The sequence below is a fragment of the Cryphonectria parasitica genome, assembly GCF_011745365.1.
Source record: "Cryphonectria parasitica EP155 unplaced genomic scaffold M406scaffold_3, whole genome shotgun sequence".
Lineage (NCBI taxonomy): Eukaryota > Fungi > Ascomycota > Sordariomycetes > Diaporthales > Cryphonectriaceae > Cryphonectria > Cryphonectria parasitica.
Window position 1 is genome coordinate 67,486 of NW_024468911.1, and position 18,896 is coordinate 86,381.

Genomic DNA, 18,896 nt, shown 5'->3' on the forward strand with positions numbered 1-18,896 from the left:
TGGAATATAGTAACACAAGCATTTTCCACTGCCTCATTTGTATGTGGCGGAAATTCGAGGCCGTCTACGATAACCCGAACGATCCTCTTCACACGTTCTTCTTTCCGCAACCAATCGAAAAGAACGACCATAGGAAAGGATTCCCCAGTCCCTGCGTTTTGCTCCTTTTGCTCGGTATTGTTTTCCTTCAGTACGAACTGAATGTGAGAAAAACCTACGTATTGTAGGATTGACTCGAACTGAAAGTGCTTGAAGCTTCTGTTATAGTCTTCCATGTTGAGCTAAGTGCCGATGCAGAAGGGCCAGAGACTATCAAGGGCTCAGTAGCAAGTTCCGATAATGGTGAGGCAGAGGCGGTCATCGTTCATAATTCAGAAGACCGTAGGACGGGAGTCTCTGCCACCCAGCCTACTTGGCTAGATAGCGTTGGGATCGAGTGAGTACAGCCTCAGGCAAGAGTGGTTGAACGCATCTCGCCATCCGTGGTCTCATTGACGACTTACCTCGGATCAATAAGTGTCATTGCTGTTCATGGCCTTTGCGGCCACAGCAGAGAGGCATGGGCCGCACTCGACGAACCAGGTCGCTTGTGGCTTCATCAGGCGTTCTCTTCAGATGAAGACAAATCCGCGAGAGTCATCCTATTCGTATATATGGGAAATGAACTGTATGGGACTGCGCTGAGGGAAGGAAAAGGAAGGAAAAGAAAGGAAAAAACAGCTGGCTATCTGAGGCTATAGACAGAGGTTGGCTGGCGATAGTGGGGCCAGTGACTCACCTGGCCTCGCACAGTATATGACCCTGGCGATAGCTCTACAAATTGTTATACCTTGCGTGGCATGTACAAGATGACGAGAGAGCTGCATTAAAGGCTTCTAGAGCTTCGCAATGGTGATATCAGGGTAAAGTTGCACTTGATCGACCAAGTTTGCACAGCTATTGCTAATTCATGGCGATGAAGGATGCTCGGCGGCCTATCATCTTCGTATCTCACGATATTGGAGGCCTGGTTGTGAAGGCGGTAAGGGAAACCTATACGAAACGCGGGTTGCTATACGAGTGATAATTAAAGGAGATTTATAGCCATTGATTTTAGCTCATTATGAAGAGAGAAAACATAGTGATCTTTTGAGATCGGCTCGTACCCTGGTATGTAGATTTTCTGTCAATGAGAACGCACACTGTATCTACTTCCCCAAAAGTCCTGTTTCCTAGGTGTTCTTTATCCTCACAGACCGCTCAGCGACAACGATCTAGAAGTGCGACTATTTAGATTGCTCGCCCTCCGGCCAGGATCATCTGAACCGGGTTATAGTGCCCCGCTGGTCAAGTCTCTACGTAAGACAATCATCGAGCTCAACGAGGCTTTCATCTATAAGCAGATGCTGACCCAAACAATCCTGATGAAAGTCTACTCCGAACACGCAGAAACATCTCAGAGCGTCTTCCGCGAATTCACCTGTCTGTTTGGCGTCGACGGTGAACTTCGAGAACCTTTCGACCGACCCCATTTGGAATTTCCAGTTGGAACCAGTACCAACCACCCACTACAGGACACGACGGATAGCGACTGGCTGGGTAAGTGTGTCTATTTCATCCCAGTTCTCCTGTAACCCTGGCGCATTAAAGTTAACGGAGTGGATCAAAGGGTGGTTATCCCCAGGATAACCTCGAAGCTCTGCAGCGTATTCTAGGTCAGACTCCGCCTACGTACCCGATACTGCATACCGGATACTTTGTGGACGGATCTGAAGAAATAGAAAACTTGATAAAGCCTACTGTATGGAATCATATTCTCTATGTTATATGTGCGAGTCGCGCCGACCTCATTTCTCAAGAATGCTTCAATACAATCGACAAAACCAGAGACTTGTGGCAATTCCAGTTTTACTTCGACTTCGATTCCTACGACGCTTGATTCAGCTCGCTGGAACTTTGGTTTGCATCTGTATTTTCTCATGCGGCTTACAATCGAATTGATTCTGTAGATATGCAGAATTCAGTAGGGTTTGTTGGATACTACTAGTAAGATTATTATATACTATTATTTTTAAATACTATTTGCTGTTGCTATCTACTATTTATTTCCAATTACCAAGTCGAAGCACCCCCTTGTGGACACCCCTGGCCAGCCACACCGCCATTTCCACCACCTCTTCTTTTATAACCTTTTCTCAACCAATTCTTATTCAAATAACTTCATCTTTTCACAGAGCCTTCATACAACGATAATAAAGTCATATACCGAGTTTGAGATAGCCCAGGCTGTTGAGGCTGTCAAAAAAGGCTGATCTCAGAAACGAGCTGCATGCGAATACAGGATCCCGAGGACTACTCTTCTTCATCGCTTGGCAGGAAGAGAATCGCATCAAACAGCTTATAAACATCAGCAAAAGCTCTCCTTTCCTCAGGAAAAGAAGTTAGCTGAATGGATTCTTGTTCAGGAAAGCTTAGAGCTTCTACTAAGCTACTCAGAGCTCAAGCACTTTGCTTGGAGGATTCTTGAGGTTCAGAAAGATACTCGAGAGCTAGAGAAGAGATGGACTGAGAGCTTTTTGAAGAGAAATCCAGAGATAAGAGTATAAAAGTATAAATAGATAGCTTCTGAATGAATTAATAAAGCTATAATAAAGATAATATAATCTTAATTTTATCTTTTTAATCTTCTTTAGATTCAAGCTATTAAATCAGCTAATAAATGAAATATGAATAAAGCTGGAATAGCTGAGAGCTAAGGAAAGAACAGATTAGTTCTTGGAAGCTCTTCTTTATATTCAATTTATCAAAAAGAGCCTGGATTGAGATTCTGAATCTTAATCCTCAAGTATATCTCTGCTATAAGCATTTATCTCTTCTCTCTAGTAATCTTCAAGAGCTAAACAATATAATAGCAATAGTTTCTTCTCTTCTTGAACTCTTTTAAGAGCTGGCAGTTTATAGCTACGAGCAATAAACAGATTAATAATGCTATAATTCTTGAATAGCTGAAAAAGATCTTTATTTCAAGCAGCTAGCTAACAGATTCCTCAGAAGCTAAACTATTAGTCTTGAATAGCTATAGCAGCTATACAACTGATTAGTTTATGTCAGGGCCGATTGTGCTAGCAAGGCTCAGAGCCAGCTAAGCCAGCTGGATTACGGATGACTAAGCAATATGCGGCTATAAAGCGGCTTTCTAGCTACATTAGCACTGCTGAGCAGAACTTAGCTCCTTAGGCCTCAATATTATTCTGGTTGTATGCTCCTGAAAGAGAGAAAAGACCTCGCCACATTGCCTTTGCAACCTTTCCACCTGACAGTTTGAGGCCTGGCTCTTTTAAAGGAGGCAATCTGGCGAGGCTTTCTATCTTTTTTTTTTCCCTAGGAGCAGCGCTAATACTGAGCAGGAGCAGAGCAAATGATCAGACTATTATCCTTTTCGAACTTTCGAGCTTTTAATCTTCAAGCTTTCAATTTTCGAGCTTTCAAGCTTTGAATACAGCAAGCAAGCAGTATTGAGCAAGCAGTATGCAAGCAGTATGCAAGAAGCATTCAGAAGAGATTCAGAGTATTTAAGTTGCTAAGCTAGAGCAAACAGCAAGCAAGTAGTATGCAAGCAGCATGCAAGAAGCATTCAGAAGAGATTTAGAGCATTCGAGTTGCTAAGCTAAAGTAAACAGCAAGCAAGCAGTATATAAGCAGCATGCAAGAAGCATTCAGAAGAGATTCAGAGTATTTGAGTTGCTAAGCTAGAGCAAATAGCAAGCAAGCAGTATATAAGCAGCATGCAAGAAGTATTCAGAAGAGATTCAGAGCATTCAAATTGCTAAGCTAAAGCAAATAATAAGCAAGCAATATACAAGCAGCATGCAAGAAGCATTCAGAAGAGATTCAGAGCATTCGAATTGCTAAGCTAGAGCAAATAGCAAGCAAGCAGTATGCAAGCAGCATATAAGAAGCATTTAAAAGAGATTTAAAGCATTCGAATTGCTAAGCTAGAACAAAGTATACTCTTTGCTATTCAAGCAAGAGAGCAGAATAAGCAAGCAGTAGATCTGAGTATCTTCTGTTTTCAAGAGTATATTCTTTGCTATTCAAGCGAGAAAGCAGAGTAAGCAAGCAGTAGATCTAAATATCTTCTATTTTCGAGAGTATATTCTTTGCTATTCAAATAAGAAAGCAGAGTAAGCAAGCAGTAGATCTAAATATCTTCTATTTTCGAGAGTATACTCTTTGCTATTTGAGCAAGAATGCAGAGCTGAAGCAGAATATCTGCTTAGCAACTAAAATTGCTTGAATATTAGATTGCAAACTAATTACTCTTCTGTATTTAGCAGTAGAGCGAAGTATGATAATAGCTTCAGAGTTATTAGAAAGCAATTCTTAAGATAGAAAGCTATAATTATTTATTATAGCTACAGGGATGCTATTCTGAATACTAAGCTTCTTAGTTGCAAACTAAGTTTCTAATGAAAAGCTTGCAATCTATATTAAACAGCTTTAAGTTCTGAAGAATATCTGGATAAAGCGCTGAGGGAGCAGCAACTGAGCAGCATATATAGTATAAGTATTGCACTCGGAAAACTTATATCTGGAATATAATTAAAAAGAGATTTTTTTTTTTACAGGCTTCGGGGATGAAGCTAGAAGAGAAGGAGGGAGATGGTTGAGAGGCTTGAGGCACTGAGAGACCTTGAGAGGCCTTGAGAGGCCTGAAGCACTGAGAGATCTTGAGAGGCTTTGAGAAACCTGAGGCACTGAGAGATCTTGAGAAGCTTTGAGAAACCTGAGGCACTGAGAGATCTTGAGAAGCCTTGAGAGGCCTGAAGCACTGAGAGACCTTGAGAGGCCTTGAGAGGCCTGAAGCACTGAGAGATCTTGAGAGGCCTTGAGAAACCTGAGGCACTGAGAGATCTTGAGAAGCCTTGAGAAGCCTGAGGCACTGAGGGACCTTGAGAGGCCTTGAGAGGCCTGAGGCACTGAGAGACCTTGAGAGGCCTTGAGAGGCCTGAAGCACTGAGAGATCTTGAGAGGCTTTGAGAAACCTGAGGCACTGAGAGATCTTGAGAAGCTTTGAGAAGCCTGAAGCACTGAGAGATCTTAAGAGCCTGAAGCATTGAGAAGGCATAGAAGCAGCTAGGAAGCAGCGAAAGCCTGGAAGCAACGGAAGCCTGGGAGCAACGGAAGCCTGAAAGCAACGAAAGCTTGGAAGCCTCAAAAGCCTTGAGGACAAGGCCTGATAAGGGGGAACAATCTGTCAGGGCCGATTGTGCTAGCAAGGCTCAGAGCCAGCTAAGCTAGCTGGATTACGGATGACTAAGCAATATGCGGCTATAAAGCGGCTTTCTAGCCACATCAGCACTGCTGAGCAGAACTTAGCTCCTTAGGCCTCAATGTTATTCTGGTTGTATGCCCCTGAAAGAGAGAAAAGACCTCGCCACATTGCCTTTGCAACCTTTCCACCTGACAGTTTATATAGCAATACTATCAAAACAATATCCTATTGATTTACTTGCCTTCTCATACTTCTTATATATTTTAGCCTCTTAATCTAAGAGTTTTCTCATTTCTCAAGAAAGCATATAAACGAAAAGTTAGTTCTATAAGCTAGTAGAAGGATTCAACAGTTTTTAGCAAGCAAATATTTCTCGAAATCTATCATCAGGCTTGCTTAGAAAGCTTTTCGAGCTAGAATATCAAGTCTGGATGAAATGCTTCAGGCTTATAGCCTGTTAGACTCTCCAAGCTACTTCTCAGCCCTCTTCTCCTCGAGAACATTCCTCAGTTCATCCAAATTCAGGCAAATTCAAAATCAACAATATCAACAGCAGCTCAGAATACTCTGAAAGCCTCCTCAAGCCAGCCAGTTATCTTTTCAATGCCTTGCAAGGCTTGAGATCTATATTATCAATTATAGCAGAATCAGCACCAGCTTTCATCTTTACTAGTACAACGTATACTCTTCAGAAAGATATGCAAAGCATTTAGTAAGAGGGATATTGAACTGAATAGAGCTTTGGAGAAGAATGAGATACTGGAAAAGTAGGCTGACGCTAGAAAGCTAACTAAAAGAAGGAAGGTGGATACAAGCTCAAATTCGAGGTTTGCAAATATTGAGGCTATACAGAAGGCTCAAAATGCAGTCAATAGGAATGATGATAGTCTAGATGAAGAGAACGATGCCGAATTACCTACTGATGAGGAGGATTGCATCGTGGTGGCTGATTAGGAAGAGAAATGTATATAAATCAATATATATATATATATATATATATATGCGGTGTGGCTGGCCAGGGGTGTCCACAAGGGGGGGGGTGTCCACAAGGGGGTGCTTCGACTTAATGTATTCTACAGTGCTTGGACTCTTTATAATTTGAGTGTATGCTAGGAGCGTGTCAGAAGCTAGTCGTCCTCCAGTCTGGCGGCAGCAAAACACCCCTCTGGCTTGTTCATCCCGGAGTAGGCGGAGTTCTCGTTTTCATCAGCTTAGCTCAAAATATGAAAGATGACGAGCGGCCCATATACGCATTGCGGGCTCGGGGTTTCGAGACCAATGAACAGAATTTCGAATCCGTCATCAACGCTGTAAACATATATGCAGAAACAATTCAGCGCCAGCAGCCACATGGACCGTATGCTCTTGCTGGATATAGCTATGGTGCGATGTTGGCTTTCGAGACTGCGAAAAAAACTCGAAAGCTCCTGGGAAATTGTTGGGTTCCTGGGAAGCTTCAACCTCCCGCCGCCCCACATCAAGCATTGCATGCGGCAGCTCACCTGGCCCATGTGCTTATTGCATCTTTGTCAATTTCTTGGAATTCTTGATGATGAATATGTCGATAATACGATCAAGCAAAACACGGCTTACAGCAATCAGCCTCGCGTGGTTGCGTTGCAACATGTGCTGAACTCGGCTGATCAAGATCGCTTACGTGCTCTGGGGATGGATGAGGCTGCGCTGCTTTCGGTGGGCTGATGTCTCTTTTGGGCTACAGAGCATGGCTATAGACTATGAGCTATCAGGCTGTGTATCTGTACTGGACATATTTCACGCGGAACCATTAGCAGTGGCGGCATCTTCTCGAAGTGAGTGGGTGAACCAACATCTGATGTGCTGGAAAGACTTTTGCCGTACGGAACCTCGATTGCATGGGGTTGGGGGTGGCCATTATACAATGCTTGGGCCTGATTATGTTGCAATGTTTACAAAAATATTGCGATCTGCATTAGAAGAAAGATACATATGAGTATAATTAGTAGAGAATTGCAATGAAAGAATCGAGTGTACCAAGAAGAAAAGGAAAACAAAATATAATGAGCACTGCTGCAATCCAAAACATCTAAATATACAAAATAAATAGGTTAAAAAAAGCTGTAGATATCAATTACTCAATAAAGGTAATCACAATATCGTCATTCACACTTCTTCTATTTCTCTACTGCAGATAGTAAACAGTACCTTTTTAAAGTATGCGGACACTTTTTAACCTGACGGGAACATTGTGCTTGAAACCTAAACAAAAATCTCCAGCATAGGTTTCTGCAATCTTCTTCCGGAATCTCATCACTACGTACTCAAGAGAGAAGAGCATTCGCTGAGCAGTCTTATGGAAAGGGGACTTTCGGGCTCTGTGAGCTCTCTGCAATCCCGGCACAGCATCTTCAAGCTACCTAGTTTCCTTCTTATAATACTCTTACTTTATTATTATCATAACTTCTTATCTATCTATCCATTATTTCAGGTACTACGTACTATATGCTGTGTATAATTAGCTTATATGCTATTGCCGCTCTTATAAATAACCGCGTTATGCTTCTAATAGCGCTTCATTTTCTTTTATTTTGTTACAAGTCAAGATGGTTTTTCTGCAATCTGTTCTGTTATATTCTGTCGTTATATATATTTATCATATCTCTCTCAATTCATATTAATCTTGCTATATTATTATAGTTAATACTAACTCTGCTTACTCATTACTGAAATATCGGGATTATCGAGTAATTGCGGTGATTTGTTACTTAGATTAGAAAAACCGCTCCATGACTATTGCGATTTATACCTATTAGTTGCTCCTTTGATACTAACGCTGAGTTACATAAGCGCTATACTGGATGTTGGATCCAATAATTAGCATTCTTGGGTTCTCTATTCCTGTATCTCGTTTCGTGATCTGCATGTTGGATGGGCTTTAACAAAATGTGCTAAAGTTTTAGATGTTAACTACTTGTGCAAAGGCTGTTCTGGATTTGCTTCAACTGCTGCTCCACCTCAATCTTCAGCTCACGGACAGCCTCTAACGAACCGCGCGGGTCATGCAATTTGGACAGCTGGCTGCTTGCTACGAGCATGTCCAAAGTCTGGTTCTGGCGGCGGATGAAATGAGCGCAAAACTGCACTACAGTAACCAGCTGGAGATGAACTCGCTCAGCTTTATGCATCGTGCGGCCGCCCTGGACTTCTCCCATATGCATTCCCTGGTTGATGATGGCGGGTGCGGCAACCGTGAGCGATGCTGTTTGTTGCTGAGACTTGAGCGCGTCAGCGCTGCGCTGGAGGGCGAGCAGAATCGTCACGTCCATGTTCAGGAGCAGAGTCACGCAGACGATAACTAGCTGGTGAGCAACCAAATAGGCATGGCTTCCATGGTGAGGATCGTATGTCGAGCCGCATGTGGCGGTCGCCTTGGCCGTCGTGGAGGTCGAGGGGCTTGGTGCTGCTTCGCTGGCCCTCACAGTGCTCTCACGCACGTTCTGTACGATATTCAGCAAGTGGCTGGATGCCGACAACATATGCTGGAGTAGATCGATAGGGCTCTGAGGCTCCTCGTCCAGATGGTGCGGCGGCGCAGCAGTAGGGCCCGAGGGCGCCGGTCCCTGCATAAGCCAATCATTAACGGACTTAAAGACAGCTTCGATGCCGAGTTGTAGCTGCGCTGCCGAATCTTTGTCCTCACAGGCCCAGGTCGTGTGCAGGAATTCTGCCAGGAACGTCCGTGAGGGGCTCAACAACTGTGAGAGCCGTGTGCTGAGCCGGGACAGATGGACGACGCTAAGCTCAAAGCCGTTGTCATTCACGGTAGATGCGGCGCCGCTTCGGCTCTCGTGGATCCCTTTGGCCACGCTGCGGGTCTCTGCTTGTTCGTTCTCCAAGCAACGGCCGTCTTCATCGATATGAGCCCCACCACCGGCCCCACTTCCAGTTCCTGCAGGTGTCCTAGCCTTGTCCTGTCCGACTGAAAGAGCAGCCTGGGTTTCAAGCGCAGGGTCTATGATGAATGGTGGTATTGCCGTCGGGACGATGCCTAGCATGCTGTCACCGATCTGGTCGTCATGCCACCACGAGGGCCAGAAATTAGCAAAGCCGTGGATCTGTGGGTCCAATTGAGTGCTCTCAAACTGCTGGTCTCGGGGTGGTTGTATGGGTGATGCAGGCATAGCTGGGAACGGGGAGGTCGCATTCGGACTCTCGGATGTGTCATCCAACGTGGCGCCCGCACGGGTCGAGGTAGTGGTAGAGCTCGGCGCGGTGGATGAACTCGGGGACTTTGGCGCCGATGGCACGTCGCTGAGGCGGTACAGCGAGGGGCGCCCCTTAGGCAAGCTCGAGCTGTACACGCATACAACGCCCTTCCGGAGGCACCGCTCACACGTGCCGCTCTTGCGATTATATGGCCGTATGCACCGCAACTTCTGCCCGTGGCAACGATCACAGGACTGCCGTCGTGGCGTTGTGGTTGTGGTATTCAGAGGCGGTCCCATGCTATGCATACGTCTGTCGTGGTCTTTATATGACGATTTGATGTTGTTCTACAGGTTGGTTTGACCGTGTGATCCTGTGTCCCCCGGTGTGACGTGCAGCAAATCAGTTGTTTCTTATATTATCTGAAGACTTGTTTAGTCGTAATTAAATGTATCATAAACACCTTAAACGCCTATCAGCACTTCATTATAAGCACTGCTGCACAACGGCAACGCCATATCACTGATAGGATCGGTGAATTACGTACAAGGCTTGAGTTGAACCGCATACAGTTTAACAAGGTTATTTGACGTAATGGCCTCATGTAGGAATAGATGGTGTAAGACGACATGCATCTTTGCAACTTTAATGTGTGCATTTCATAACCAAGACTGGCAGAACTGCTATTCTGATCCCTGGACCTGCCTGCACGCCGTCAGGCTCGGCATGCTGTTAGGCTTCCATAATCCTGACGGATTACCAACCCCAGTTTTCGAATTATCACTTTTGTCACCGGCGACAGCCATGCAGCGTATTCGTGTCCACTATCTGAGAGGACTTACTCAGTGCCTCTCATCATTGGCGAAGGCTAAAGGGACATCTTTGTATGGCGTAGTCCATTCGCTAACGTGGGCTGAGATCAGAAGCCGGATGACCGGGGTTGATTCGTCCATCTAACGGAAGGATTCTACTCAGATACTAAGCGAGAGAGAGGGAGGGGGGGGGGGTGCTTATTCCTTTATACCTGGGTGTGCATATCGGAGCCTCACAATCTCTAGTTCGAGAAATCCAGTTTGGAGAAAGTAATTCCTATGCAAGGTATTTCCTAGGCTGCTTGCTCTCCTAGCTCTCACTACCTCTAATTCCCCGTATGAAGTGCCGAAATCAGCCCACGGGCGCTGCCTCTGTTCCGTCTCACTACCTCCGTTCCTCCCGTAATGAGTGCCGAAATAGGAGGTTACTGAAGAAAAATGTGTCCACATTTTTTCTTAACACATTTTTCTTGCACAAATTCAATAAAGTCAATATTTGTAACATAGTACAAGGACACTTTGGTGGAATTTATTTGTTACGCGGCCACTGGCCGGTTTTGGTACAACCGGGGGTTATAAATCTATGCAGACTCGCTGGCCGATGCATCCTTCTTTTGAGCGTCATCCAAATGGGTCGGCAGCCTGCCCCAAGGCACGAGGAAGGTTACCAAAAAAGCGATGCCGCAAAAGCCAATCGAAGTGGCAAAGGCGGCTTTGAGTCCATGCATGTACGCCACGAGTACACCGGGTAACTCCTCCGCCGTGAAGACGGTGCGGAGTTCCGAAGCGCCCGTGGCAATGAATTTAGACGCGTTGACCCCAGGAGCTGACGTGCGCAGTTTGACTAGTGCCTGGTTTATGAAGGCAGCCTCGGCCGAGGAAACAGTGAAAGCCCCGCCGACCGTTTGGAAGACTGGGCAGCTCGTCAGCATCTGAGTAGCCTCGCCCCGGAACGAAGAGAGGAGAGCTGAGATGGAATACTCACGATATAGGTTGGCCGTAACGGCTGGAAGGTCCTCTGGCTCTACACTAGCCTGGGCAATATTGAGGCCATTCTGAACCGAGAAAGCAATTGCAGCACCGGTGAGGATTTGATACCCAACCCATTTTGCTGTTGGCGTGTCGATCTCTAGCGTGTAAAGCAATCCGCACCCGATTGTACCAAATAGCCCGCCAACAAACATGGTTGGTGCAGGATAGCCTGTAAGCGCACCGGTATGATTAGCCTCAAGAAAATAAAGAATAATGATGAAGAAGTCGTCCTGACTCATGTCCAGGGAAATATAAGCCTGGATCTTGAAGCTAGCCTGGGTCGCAAGAGATGAAAACTCACCTGTCTTGGCAACAAAAAGGCCCCCGGCCACGGCGAAGACGGCGACTGCCGCGACGATGGGCAAGTTATCGACCCCAGATTGAATCGCACCAGCGCCTTTGACAGACTGAAAATAGATAGGAAGGTAATACAAGAGAAGGATCAGGTCGCCAAGAAAGAAGAATTGATAAGGGCAGACACTCCAAAGCGCCCTCTTTTTGAATAGGCGCGGGATCAGCATAGCCCATTCGTCAATGTAGATGGACCAGCAGATCAAGGCAATGATGAGAGCGACAAAGCCGACAAGCAGACCAATGACTTGGCTGCTCTTCCAGGGGTACACGGTTCCTGCATACTGGAGGCCAAGAATAAAGCAGATGATGGCTGCCATGACAAGACAAATCCCGACGGGGTCCAGATGCAGTAGTTTGTGTTTGAGCGAAATAGGGGGAGGCCTAGCCGCAGCCGGAAGGTGGAAGAAGAGAAGGACAATGGCTGCGGCGAGCCCTCCGACAGGCAAGTTGAGGTAGAAACACCACCGCCACGTAACGTACTCTGTAAAGGCGCCGCCTATCACAGGACCCAGTACAGAAGCGAGGCCGTATGTCAACCCGATCCAGCCCATAAGGATAGGCCGTGTTTTAGGCGGGGTGCTGAAGGCGACAATGCTGGTGCCGCCCACAGAGATTCCGGCAGCACCAACACCAGCAAGAGCTCGACCAACTATCAAAGCTACCGAGCTGGGCGCAAGAGCACAGACAAGGCTGCCGACTTCGAAGATGGCCAAGGTAAGGATGAAGCTCCACTTGATATCGAAGTACTTGAACACTTTGCCCCACGAGGCTTCAAGACCACCAAAGGTCATGAAGTACGCTGCGCTGTACCAAGACACGTTCCCCAGGCCACCAAACTGGGTTGTGATCTTAGGAATAGCGGTGCCGACAATGGTCTGCTCATTGTGTCAGTAGTGGTATCAGATCATGAAATCTACTCTCGAGCTGTTGAGTCTGGGGAGCGTTGACACCACTGACCTGGTCCAATGAAATCAAAAAGACGCCCATAATGGATGCTCCAGCAAGGAAGAACAAACGAATGCCAGTCGGGTACATGTTGAGTTCCTGCTTCTCAGACTGGTTTCCATTAATTCCATTAATGTCGCTAGAGTTTCGGACAGGCTTGTCGGCTTCCTCATCGCCGGAGCCCTTTTGCCTTGCCATTTCATGCTGCCTCAGCGTCGAATCCATCGTGTCTGCGTCTTCGTGCATCACGGCCATGTTCAGGAATCAGATACAGGCTCCCTTGGAGGTCTTAGCGCAATGATGGACTTTGGGATATGTGGGTCGTTGTGTATGGAGGTGATGAAGCAGAAACATCAAGCTGCAGCTACGCTTAACTTTAGAAGGAGTAGTGAGCCATTGTTTTTTTTTGGGGGGGGGGGGGGGTGTGATCACGACCTCGAGAAATCAATCACAATTCAGTTGCAATTTGCGCCCGAGGGGGTTTTTGCGTGCGAGGGCTCCTGCTTTGCTTCAGTATCCATGTCGACGGACCGGGCCAGGTTCGATATGCATTCACATTACTAAAGGACCGATTTCATGGTGGGTTGGGTGCTTACCTGAGGCCCGGGCGGGACAAAATGGTAGTCTGGAACTTCCCGCCGGACAAAATTGTTGCGTTATGGCACCGCGCAACGGAAGGATTTCCGGAAGGATTTCGGGAGCGATCGGCAACTCGAATGATGGCTACCGATTCAGATGCGTTGAACGTTAGTCCAACTCATCAATCAGTACATAATATTAAAATCTCACACCGCCTGTCTTTGTACGGGCTGTACGCATAGATCTAGATCAGGATTTGCGAGAGTGATTGTGTTCCTAAGGTTCTTAATCATGACGTTCTTTTGCGATCCCTGCCGAGGCCAAAGAGCACTTGAGCACGCGTGTTGAACCATGGTGCAGGGCGTAGGGGTTACATTCTCGGTCTTACCTAAGAGCATGAGCCGAGAGACTTTTAACATATTTTCATTTAAAACATTATTAAGTTGTTACTTTCTCTACTGCAAGATTAAAAGAATGTATTGATTAAATCGTATTCATATAATAATACTATGTTCATTCCATTCATATTTCTCATGTAAAATATATATATATATATATATTTGTAAATATAGCGAAGCTACTTGATTATTATTTCAAAAATTGAGTTTGGAATTTCTAATTATTGTAGCCGCTATAATATTCTAACCAGGTCTTAACCAGGTCTGATGCTCTATCCTGAGGTTTCGGTGACTTCTCGCCGCCCTGACTGGATGGGCTAGATACACCTTGGATCAGGCAGTGATCCTCGTACAGATTCGTGTTTTCTGTTGCATAATTGTCGTTTGCCTGCTCAACAGCCCTGAATCAGAAGAGCCGAGTAGCCCACCGCATATATCAGCTCTCTTCAGCTCCGAATATCTTGCCCTTCGACCGAATCATAGACAAGGGTCAATGGCAGATTGTCGAACGAAGCCACCGAGTCGTAAGCTTGCCAAGCTTGCCAAGCTCTGAGTGCTGGAGAGAATGAATAATACAAGCGAAGGATCTTGCGCCCGCACGTCTTCTTGGATCTCACCGAAAGCTCAGCATAACCCGGGGTAGCGGTTTTGTCGTAGTAATTTGCGCGGTATAAACAATGAGAGCCAGGATATCAAGGATCGTATGATTCGTATCACGATCAATGGACAATTCCAGCCTGCTTACTGAGCGTTCAGCAGCGATCCTCTCTGGATTCACCCCTCAGGATAACGAACAATACCTCCTGCACGGTCGCACACCGCTATCCATTCTTGCTACGTTTTGATCCCTCTCCATGAATAATGGCATTACGCATCTTGTCCCTGTTTCTTTCAACTCTCTCCATCGCCCATGGCCTCACTGCTGCTGTGCTGAACGGAACTAGTCCGCAATCATGTAGATTTCTACCGGGAGACGAAGGCTGGCCGAACGAAGAGATTTGGGCAAGGCTTAACATGACCGTGGGTGGCCGGCTGTTGCTCACAGTTCCCGTGGCACACGTATGCCATCGAGAGGGGCTTTTTGCTACTTACGACCAGGTGGCGTGTGAAGCTCTACAGACGGCGTTTCAAAACGACGGTCCGGCAACACTGTCTGTGCTATTTCCTACATTTTATTTCTTGTTATCTTATTGCCCTTTTCCAGACCCCTTGTCATCCGAGCCAATCGCCGCCGACCCGTTTCGTGGCCTTGGGCTGATGGTATCACTTAATTAGCTGTCCGGTACCCGGCGAAATATTCAACCCTTTCTGGCAGAATCAATCCTGCTCGCCTTTTACGGCTCCAGGAGTGGCTTGCGAGCTGGGAAACCGAGCTGTTTACTCCATCAACGTGACTGGGCCTGCTGATGTACAGGCAGGCTTGAGGTTTGCAAAGGAGAATCACGTTCGCTTGGTGATAAGAAACACAGGTATTGAGTAAGTCTTCATGCAATCAGGGTTAGGTACAAGCCTCTCACCCCCACAACTAGCCGGGGAACACGGCGCTGACTAGTAGTGGCTGATTATTGATCAAGCTACCTGGGAAAGTCCACAGGTTCTGGAGCCCTGGCTCTGTGGACGTACAGCCTCAAATCCACAGAGATCATATCCAACTATACGGGGCCCCAATACTCCGGGCCTGCTATCAAGTTGGGCGCCGGAGTGATTGCAGGGGAGGCGTATGAGGTCGTGCAGGAGGCGGGTTACCGTATGGTCGCCCCAGAGTGTGGGCTGACGGGCGTCGTAGGTGGCTACGCCCAGGGTGGTGGCCAGTCGCAGCTCGTCACTGCTTACGGGCTAGCAGCTGACCAGGTCCTCGAATGGGAGGTCGTCACTCCACGCGGAGACTACGTGGTGGCAACGCCCGAGAACAAATCCGATCTATACTGGGCTTTGGCAGGTGGTGGCGGCGGGACGTACGGCGTGGTACTGAGCGCAACCTTCAAGGTCTATCCGGAAGGTCCTGTAGCTGGCGGGACCATGACAGTGTCGAGCGACAACACGACGGCGCTGTTCGAGGCCATTGGGGTATGGTACAGTCTTGCACCTTCATTTGTGAACACATCCCGCAACAACATCCAGGCCTTTGTCACAAACGATACCCTGGATATCCTCAACTTCGTCATGCCGGACCAGAACAGTTCGTCTATCAACGACCTCCTGAGTCCATTCCTTCTCGAGCTGGGCCGGCTCGGCCTCAGCTACGAGCTCAACACGACAGAGTATCCCAGCTACTTGGACAGCTTCATCGCATCGTACGGGCCACTGCCGTACGGAGACCTCTGCCCCAGCTACCCTGTCATAGGCAGCCGGCTTATTCCGCGGGACATTGTGCTCGACCCAACCACAAACCAGCGCCTCATGGACCTGTACCGCAACATCACCGAAGGGGGCACCTGGTGGATCGGATGTTCGTTTCTTAACGTGGACAACTCGCCCGGCTCACCCCGGCCGTCGCACCCGCCCAACGCCGTCCACCCGGCCTGGCGCGATGCTGTTGCGTACTGTAACCCCCAGACGCACGAGGCATACGATTGGTCAGACCCTACGGACGAGTCAGTGCTCCGGCGGACTCTTGTTGATGACATCTTCCCGGCGCTAGAGGCCGCGACGCCCGGTGGTGCAGTGCTCAACGAGATTGATCCTACGTACCGGGGGGACTGGAAAGAGGCCTTTTATGGGTCCAATTATGACCGCCTATTGCAGATTAAGCATGACTATGATCCGGATTATCTCATGTATGGCCTTTATGCTGTAGGATCCGATGAGTTTGTCATGCAAAGTGGGGGGAGGCTATGTGTTGCTTGACGTCCTGGGCTTCAATGCTTTTTGAAGCTTAAGGCTTACTGGGACTATCACTATCTCTATAGCTGCGCATTTATCAAGTCAAGAATCACATTTGAAAATTTATAATAGCTTTGCTACTGGTATTAGTTATGTACTATTCAAATGAACTATCTTATACCTGGTTCAATGACAACATTTATATACAATTTCATGTATCAGCATCAGGTATATTATCAGGTGAAGTGTTTAGATTGATTCACCTATTCATTGAGTCAACAACTTCCGCTAAGTTGCAAATACTTTTTATGCAAACTTTGGTATTATTGTAAAATATTCAAGGGCCATACTTTATACTGTTCTCATTCATCTAAATCTAGTTGATACGTTAATGTAGTCAGATGACTGCCGTGTTTATTCCTTTTCTAGGGGATCTGATGGGAAACCCCTACTTCTGGATCCTGGCTTCGATGGTACTTTGCACGGGATTGTCAGGATGCCTCCAGATCTTTTCAATTTGAAGACCGACCTCTCCGAGCAATCTTCCCCAATGTTCCTCTGTACGCTCGATACCTCCCTCCATGAACATGTTCAGATCCATGAAAAACGGGAACGGGTCAGCTCCAGGAGCAGCAGTCCCAGGAAGAATCATCTCGCCGATGAGTACCCGGGAAGTTGGTCCCATAGCGTCCACGATGCGGCGCAGAATCGTCCGGCTTCGCTCGTCATAGTGGTTGTGCAGGACGTTACGCAGGTAGTAGATGTGTGCATCTGAGAAGAACACCTGGTGTCAACTATTGCGAGGCCATGCACCATGCGTCCGAACGTTTACTTACTCTTCACAGGCTGGACATCGTAGAAGTTGTGCGGCATGTTCCTGACCCCATCGATGCGGACGGGGTCCTCGCCCTCCAAGACCTCGGCCATGTCCTGCAACACCATGGGGGCTCCATACGAGCTGCCGCACTCGCGCATGATGGAGACAAGAGCATTGCCGCGCCCGCCGCCAACATCCACAATGAAGGCACGGTGTGGCTCCGCCTCGACGGCCGCTCGAACTGAGGGGAAAGCGAACATGCCTCCAACGGGCTGCATGGTTTCAATCATGGTCATGCCGTCGTGCCACGCGGCTGCCACGGTCGGCTCGGCCTCGATGGCGTCGAAGTACGTCATGGACCCCTCCCCTCCGTGAGCCCAGACGTACGGCACTCTGGTGGCCTCCTGTGCGTCCCGTGCGGAGTGCGTTTTCAGGTAGTCCGATACCTTCCACCAGTTTGGGAACTGCATTGTGCTGTGTTTCGGGCGGGTTATTTCTCTGCCTGTCTTCCAGGTAGTACTCGAGGATGCCAGCTGGCAAGGGGGACATGGTCTGCCGAGAGAAACCTTGAAGATGGAGGTACTTACCCCAAACGAAAGAAGCTGGCTGCTTGATCCGAGCGGAAAATAGCAGACGCGGATGTGTGCTCGTACAACCCAGGAGAAATTTCACGAAAGACTCCCTGAGTAAGAACAATATGGATGAAACGGCCTGGGAAACGTGAGTGTCAGCCCTAAGCTGGTACCTCGAGTCTTCTATCTAACCCAAGAGTTTTCGACAACGATGACTAGTCAACATAGTGTGAAATGCAAATTCTTACTCAGGATGGTAGGGTCCAGCTTGACCTCCGCGGCAAGAGCCTCGACAGATATGCTGCCATTGAGTGGCACAACGTCAAAGACCCGGAAGTCTGACAAGACGTTCAGCGCCGGAAGGACTTGGAACTATTCCATGCATCAAACGTGAGCTCTTCTGTCCCTCCCCAAGCCGTTCTTGTTTATATCCTACCGGTAGAGCCTGGAACATCAGCGCATCTGAACCAGTGTGAAGGACGCATCGGAGCTTATCCAACTGCCGCACTGCCTTTGCCTGGTCAGCGGGTGACCCTGAATGGCTCCTCAGTATCGAAACCAATCGTTCTGCCTCAGCAACAACTGCTGGGGCTGGGACAAGGGACGCCATGACAGTATGACCTCGAGGGCAGGCTGAGTAATGTTAACTTATCCAAGGCTTGCCCGCGGACCATTGATCATAAGATGGAGTGGTGTTCTGATATGAACAAGACTGCAATATGAAATTTAAAATTTATACATCACCCGCTGTATTGTTTTTACACGTATTTATGTATATACTTTCGGGGTCGGGGTCGGGATCGACGTATGCTGGTGCAGTCAGGGGTCAATCTCACCAAATAATCGGCTTCGGCTTCGGGTGTTTCTCTCTGCTTTCCTTTTCCTTTTAGTAATAAGATAATCTGCGCTGGAAATCCGTACATTGTTACTCCGCACTTCCGAATATCCTCTGGCTCTGCGAAGCGATCACCTGTTCGAATTTCTGTCTCACTCGCTCACTTTATGAGACCCCCCCCCGGGGGGGGCGGTGAGGGGCAGTGGTTTTAGTTGAGCAGTAAGACTAATCTCGAAGCAAGTGTTATATAGTCACTTGGGGCAGTTTTGGTCAAAATATGTGCAGGGCAA

At 47.5% G+C, this 18,896-nt stretch overlaps 5 protein-coding genes across 5 annotated transcripts; 2 read left to right on the top strand and 3 right to left on the bottom strand.

Annotated features, from left to right (window-relative positions):
- Window positions 1-949: 949 nt before the first annotated feature.
- On the top strand, window positions 950-1,918 carry M406DRAFT_76186 (uncharacterized protein; the record flags this gene model as incomplete). Its single annotated transcript, XM_040925937.1, has 4 exons — window positions 950-1,021; window positions 1,084-1,149; window positions 1,203-1,578; window positions 1,695-1,918. The coding sequence occupies 4 exons, from the start codon at window positions 950-952 to the stop codon at window positions 1,916-1,918; spliced, it is 738 nt and encodes a 245-aa protein (XP_040777597.1).
- A 6,278-nt stretch (window positions 1,919-8,196) lies between these two features.
- M406DRAFT_327767 (uncharacterized protein) lies at window positions 8,197-9,738 on the bottom strand (the record flags this gene model as incomplete). The annotated part of the gene is made up of 1 exon (XM_040920254.1): window positions 8,197-9,738. One exon carries the CDS (start codon window positions 9,736-9,738, stop codon window positions 8,197-8,199), a length of 1,542 nt encoding a protein of 513 aa, XP_040777598.1.
- Window positions 9,739-10,514: 776 nt separating this feature from the next.
- M406DRAFT_355270 (MFS gliotoxin efflux transporter glia) lies at window positions 10,515-13,006 on the bottom strand. The gene is made up of 4 exons (XM_040923128.1): window positions 12,595-13,006; window positions 11,585-12,512; window positions 11,237-11,452; window positions 10,515-11,164 (listed from the first exon to the last, which is right to left on the bottom strand). Exons 1-4 carry the CDS (start codon window positions 12,835-12,837, stop codon window positions 10,833-10,835), a joined length of 1,719 nt encoding a protein of 572 aa, XP_040777599.1. The 5' UTR covers window positions 12,838-13,006; the 3' UTR covers window positions 10,515-10,832.
- Window positions 13,007-14,420: 1,414 nt separating this feature from the next.
- Window positions 14,421-16,406, top strand: M406DRAFT_337606 (FAD binding domain-containing protein; the record flags this gene model as incomplete). Its single annotated transcript, XM_040921274.1, has 3 exons — window positions 14,421-14,683; window positions 14,835-15,035; window positions 15,134-16,406. The coding sequence occupies 3 exons, from the start codon at window positions 14,421-14,423 to the stop codon at window positions 16,404-16,406; spliced, it is 1,737 nt and encodes a 578-aa protein (XP_040777600.1).
- Window positions 16,407-16,709: 303 nt separating this feature from the next.
- Window positions 16,710-18,472, bottom strand: M406DRAFT_274011 (O-methyltransferase). The gene is made up of 5 exons (XM_040918206.1): window positions 18,208-18,472; window positions 18,020-18,143; window positions 17,787-17,910; window positions 17,219-17,673; window positions 16,710-17,153 (listed from the first exon to the last, which is right to left on the bottom strand). The coding sequence occupies exons 1-5, from the start codon at window positions 18,379-18,381 to the stop codon at window positions 16,831-16,833; spliced, it is 1,200 nt and encodes a 399-aa protein (XP_040777601.1). The 5' UTR covers window positions 18,382-18,472; the 3' UTR covers window positions 16,710-16,830.
- Window positions 18,473-18,896: the final 424 nt, after the last annotated feature.

What these genes read in the sequence shown, in the direction of transcription:
- M406DRAFT_355270 (XM_040923128.1), bottom strand. Translation starts at nt 12,837, where the DNA reads ATGGCCGTGATGCACGAAGACGCAGACACGATGGATTCGACGCTGAGG. An exon ending in TTTTGATTTCATTGGACCAG is followed by an intron (nt 12,513 to 12,594) that starts GTCAGTGGTGTC and finishes CACAATGAGCAG; the next exon opens with ACCATTGTCGGCACCGCTAT. An exon ending in CGTTACGGCCAACCTATATC is followed by an intron (nt 11,165 to 11,236) that starts GTGAGTATTCCA and finishes CGAGCTGCCCAG; the next exon opens with TCTTCCAAACGGTCGGCGGG.
- M406DRAFT_274011 (XM_040918206.1), bottom strand. Translation starts at nt 18,381, where the DNA reads ATGGCGTCCCTTGTCCCAGCCCCAGCAGTTGTTGCTGAGGCAGAACGA. An exon ending in TGATGTTCCAGGCTCTACCG is followed by an intron (nt 18,144 to 18,207) that starts GTAGGATATAAA and finishes TGCATGGAATAG; the next exon opens with TTCCAAGTCCTTCCGGCGCT. An exon ending in CGATGTCCAGCCTGTGAAGA is followed by an intron (nt 17,154 to 17,218) that starts GTAAGTAAACGT and finishes TGTTCTTCTCAG; the next exon opens with ATGCACACATCTACTACCTG.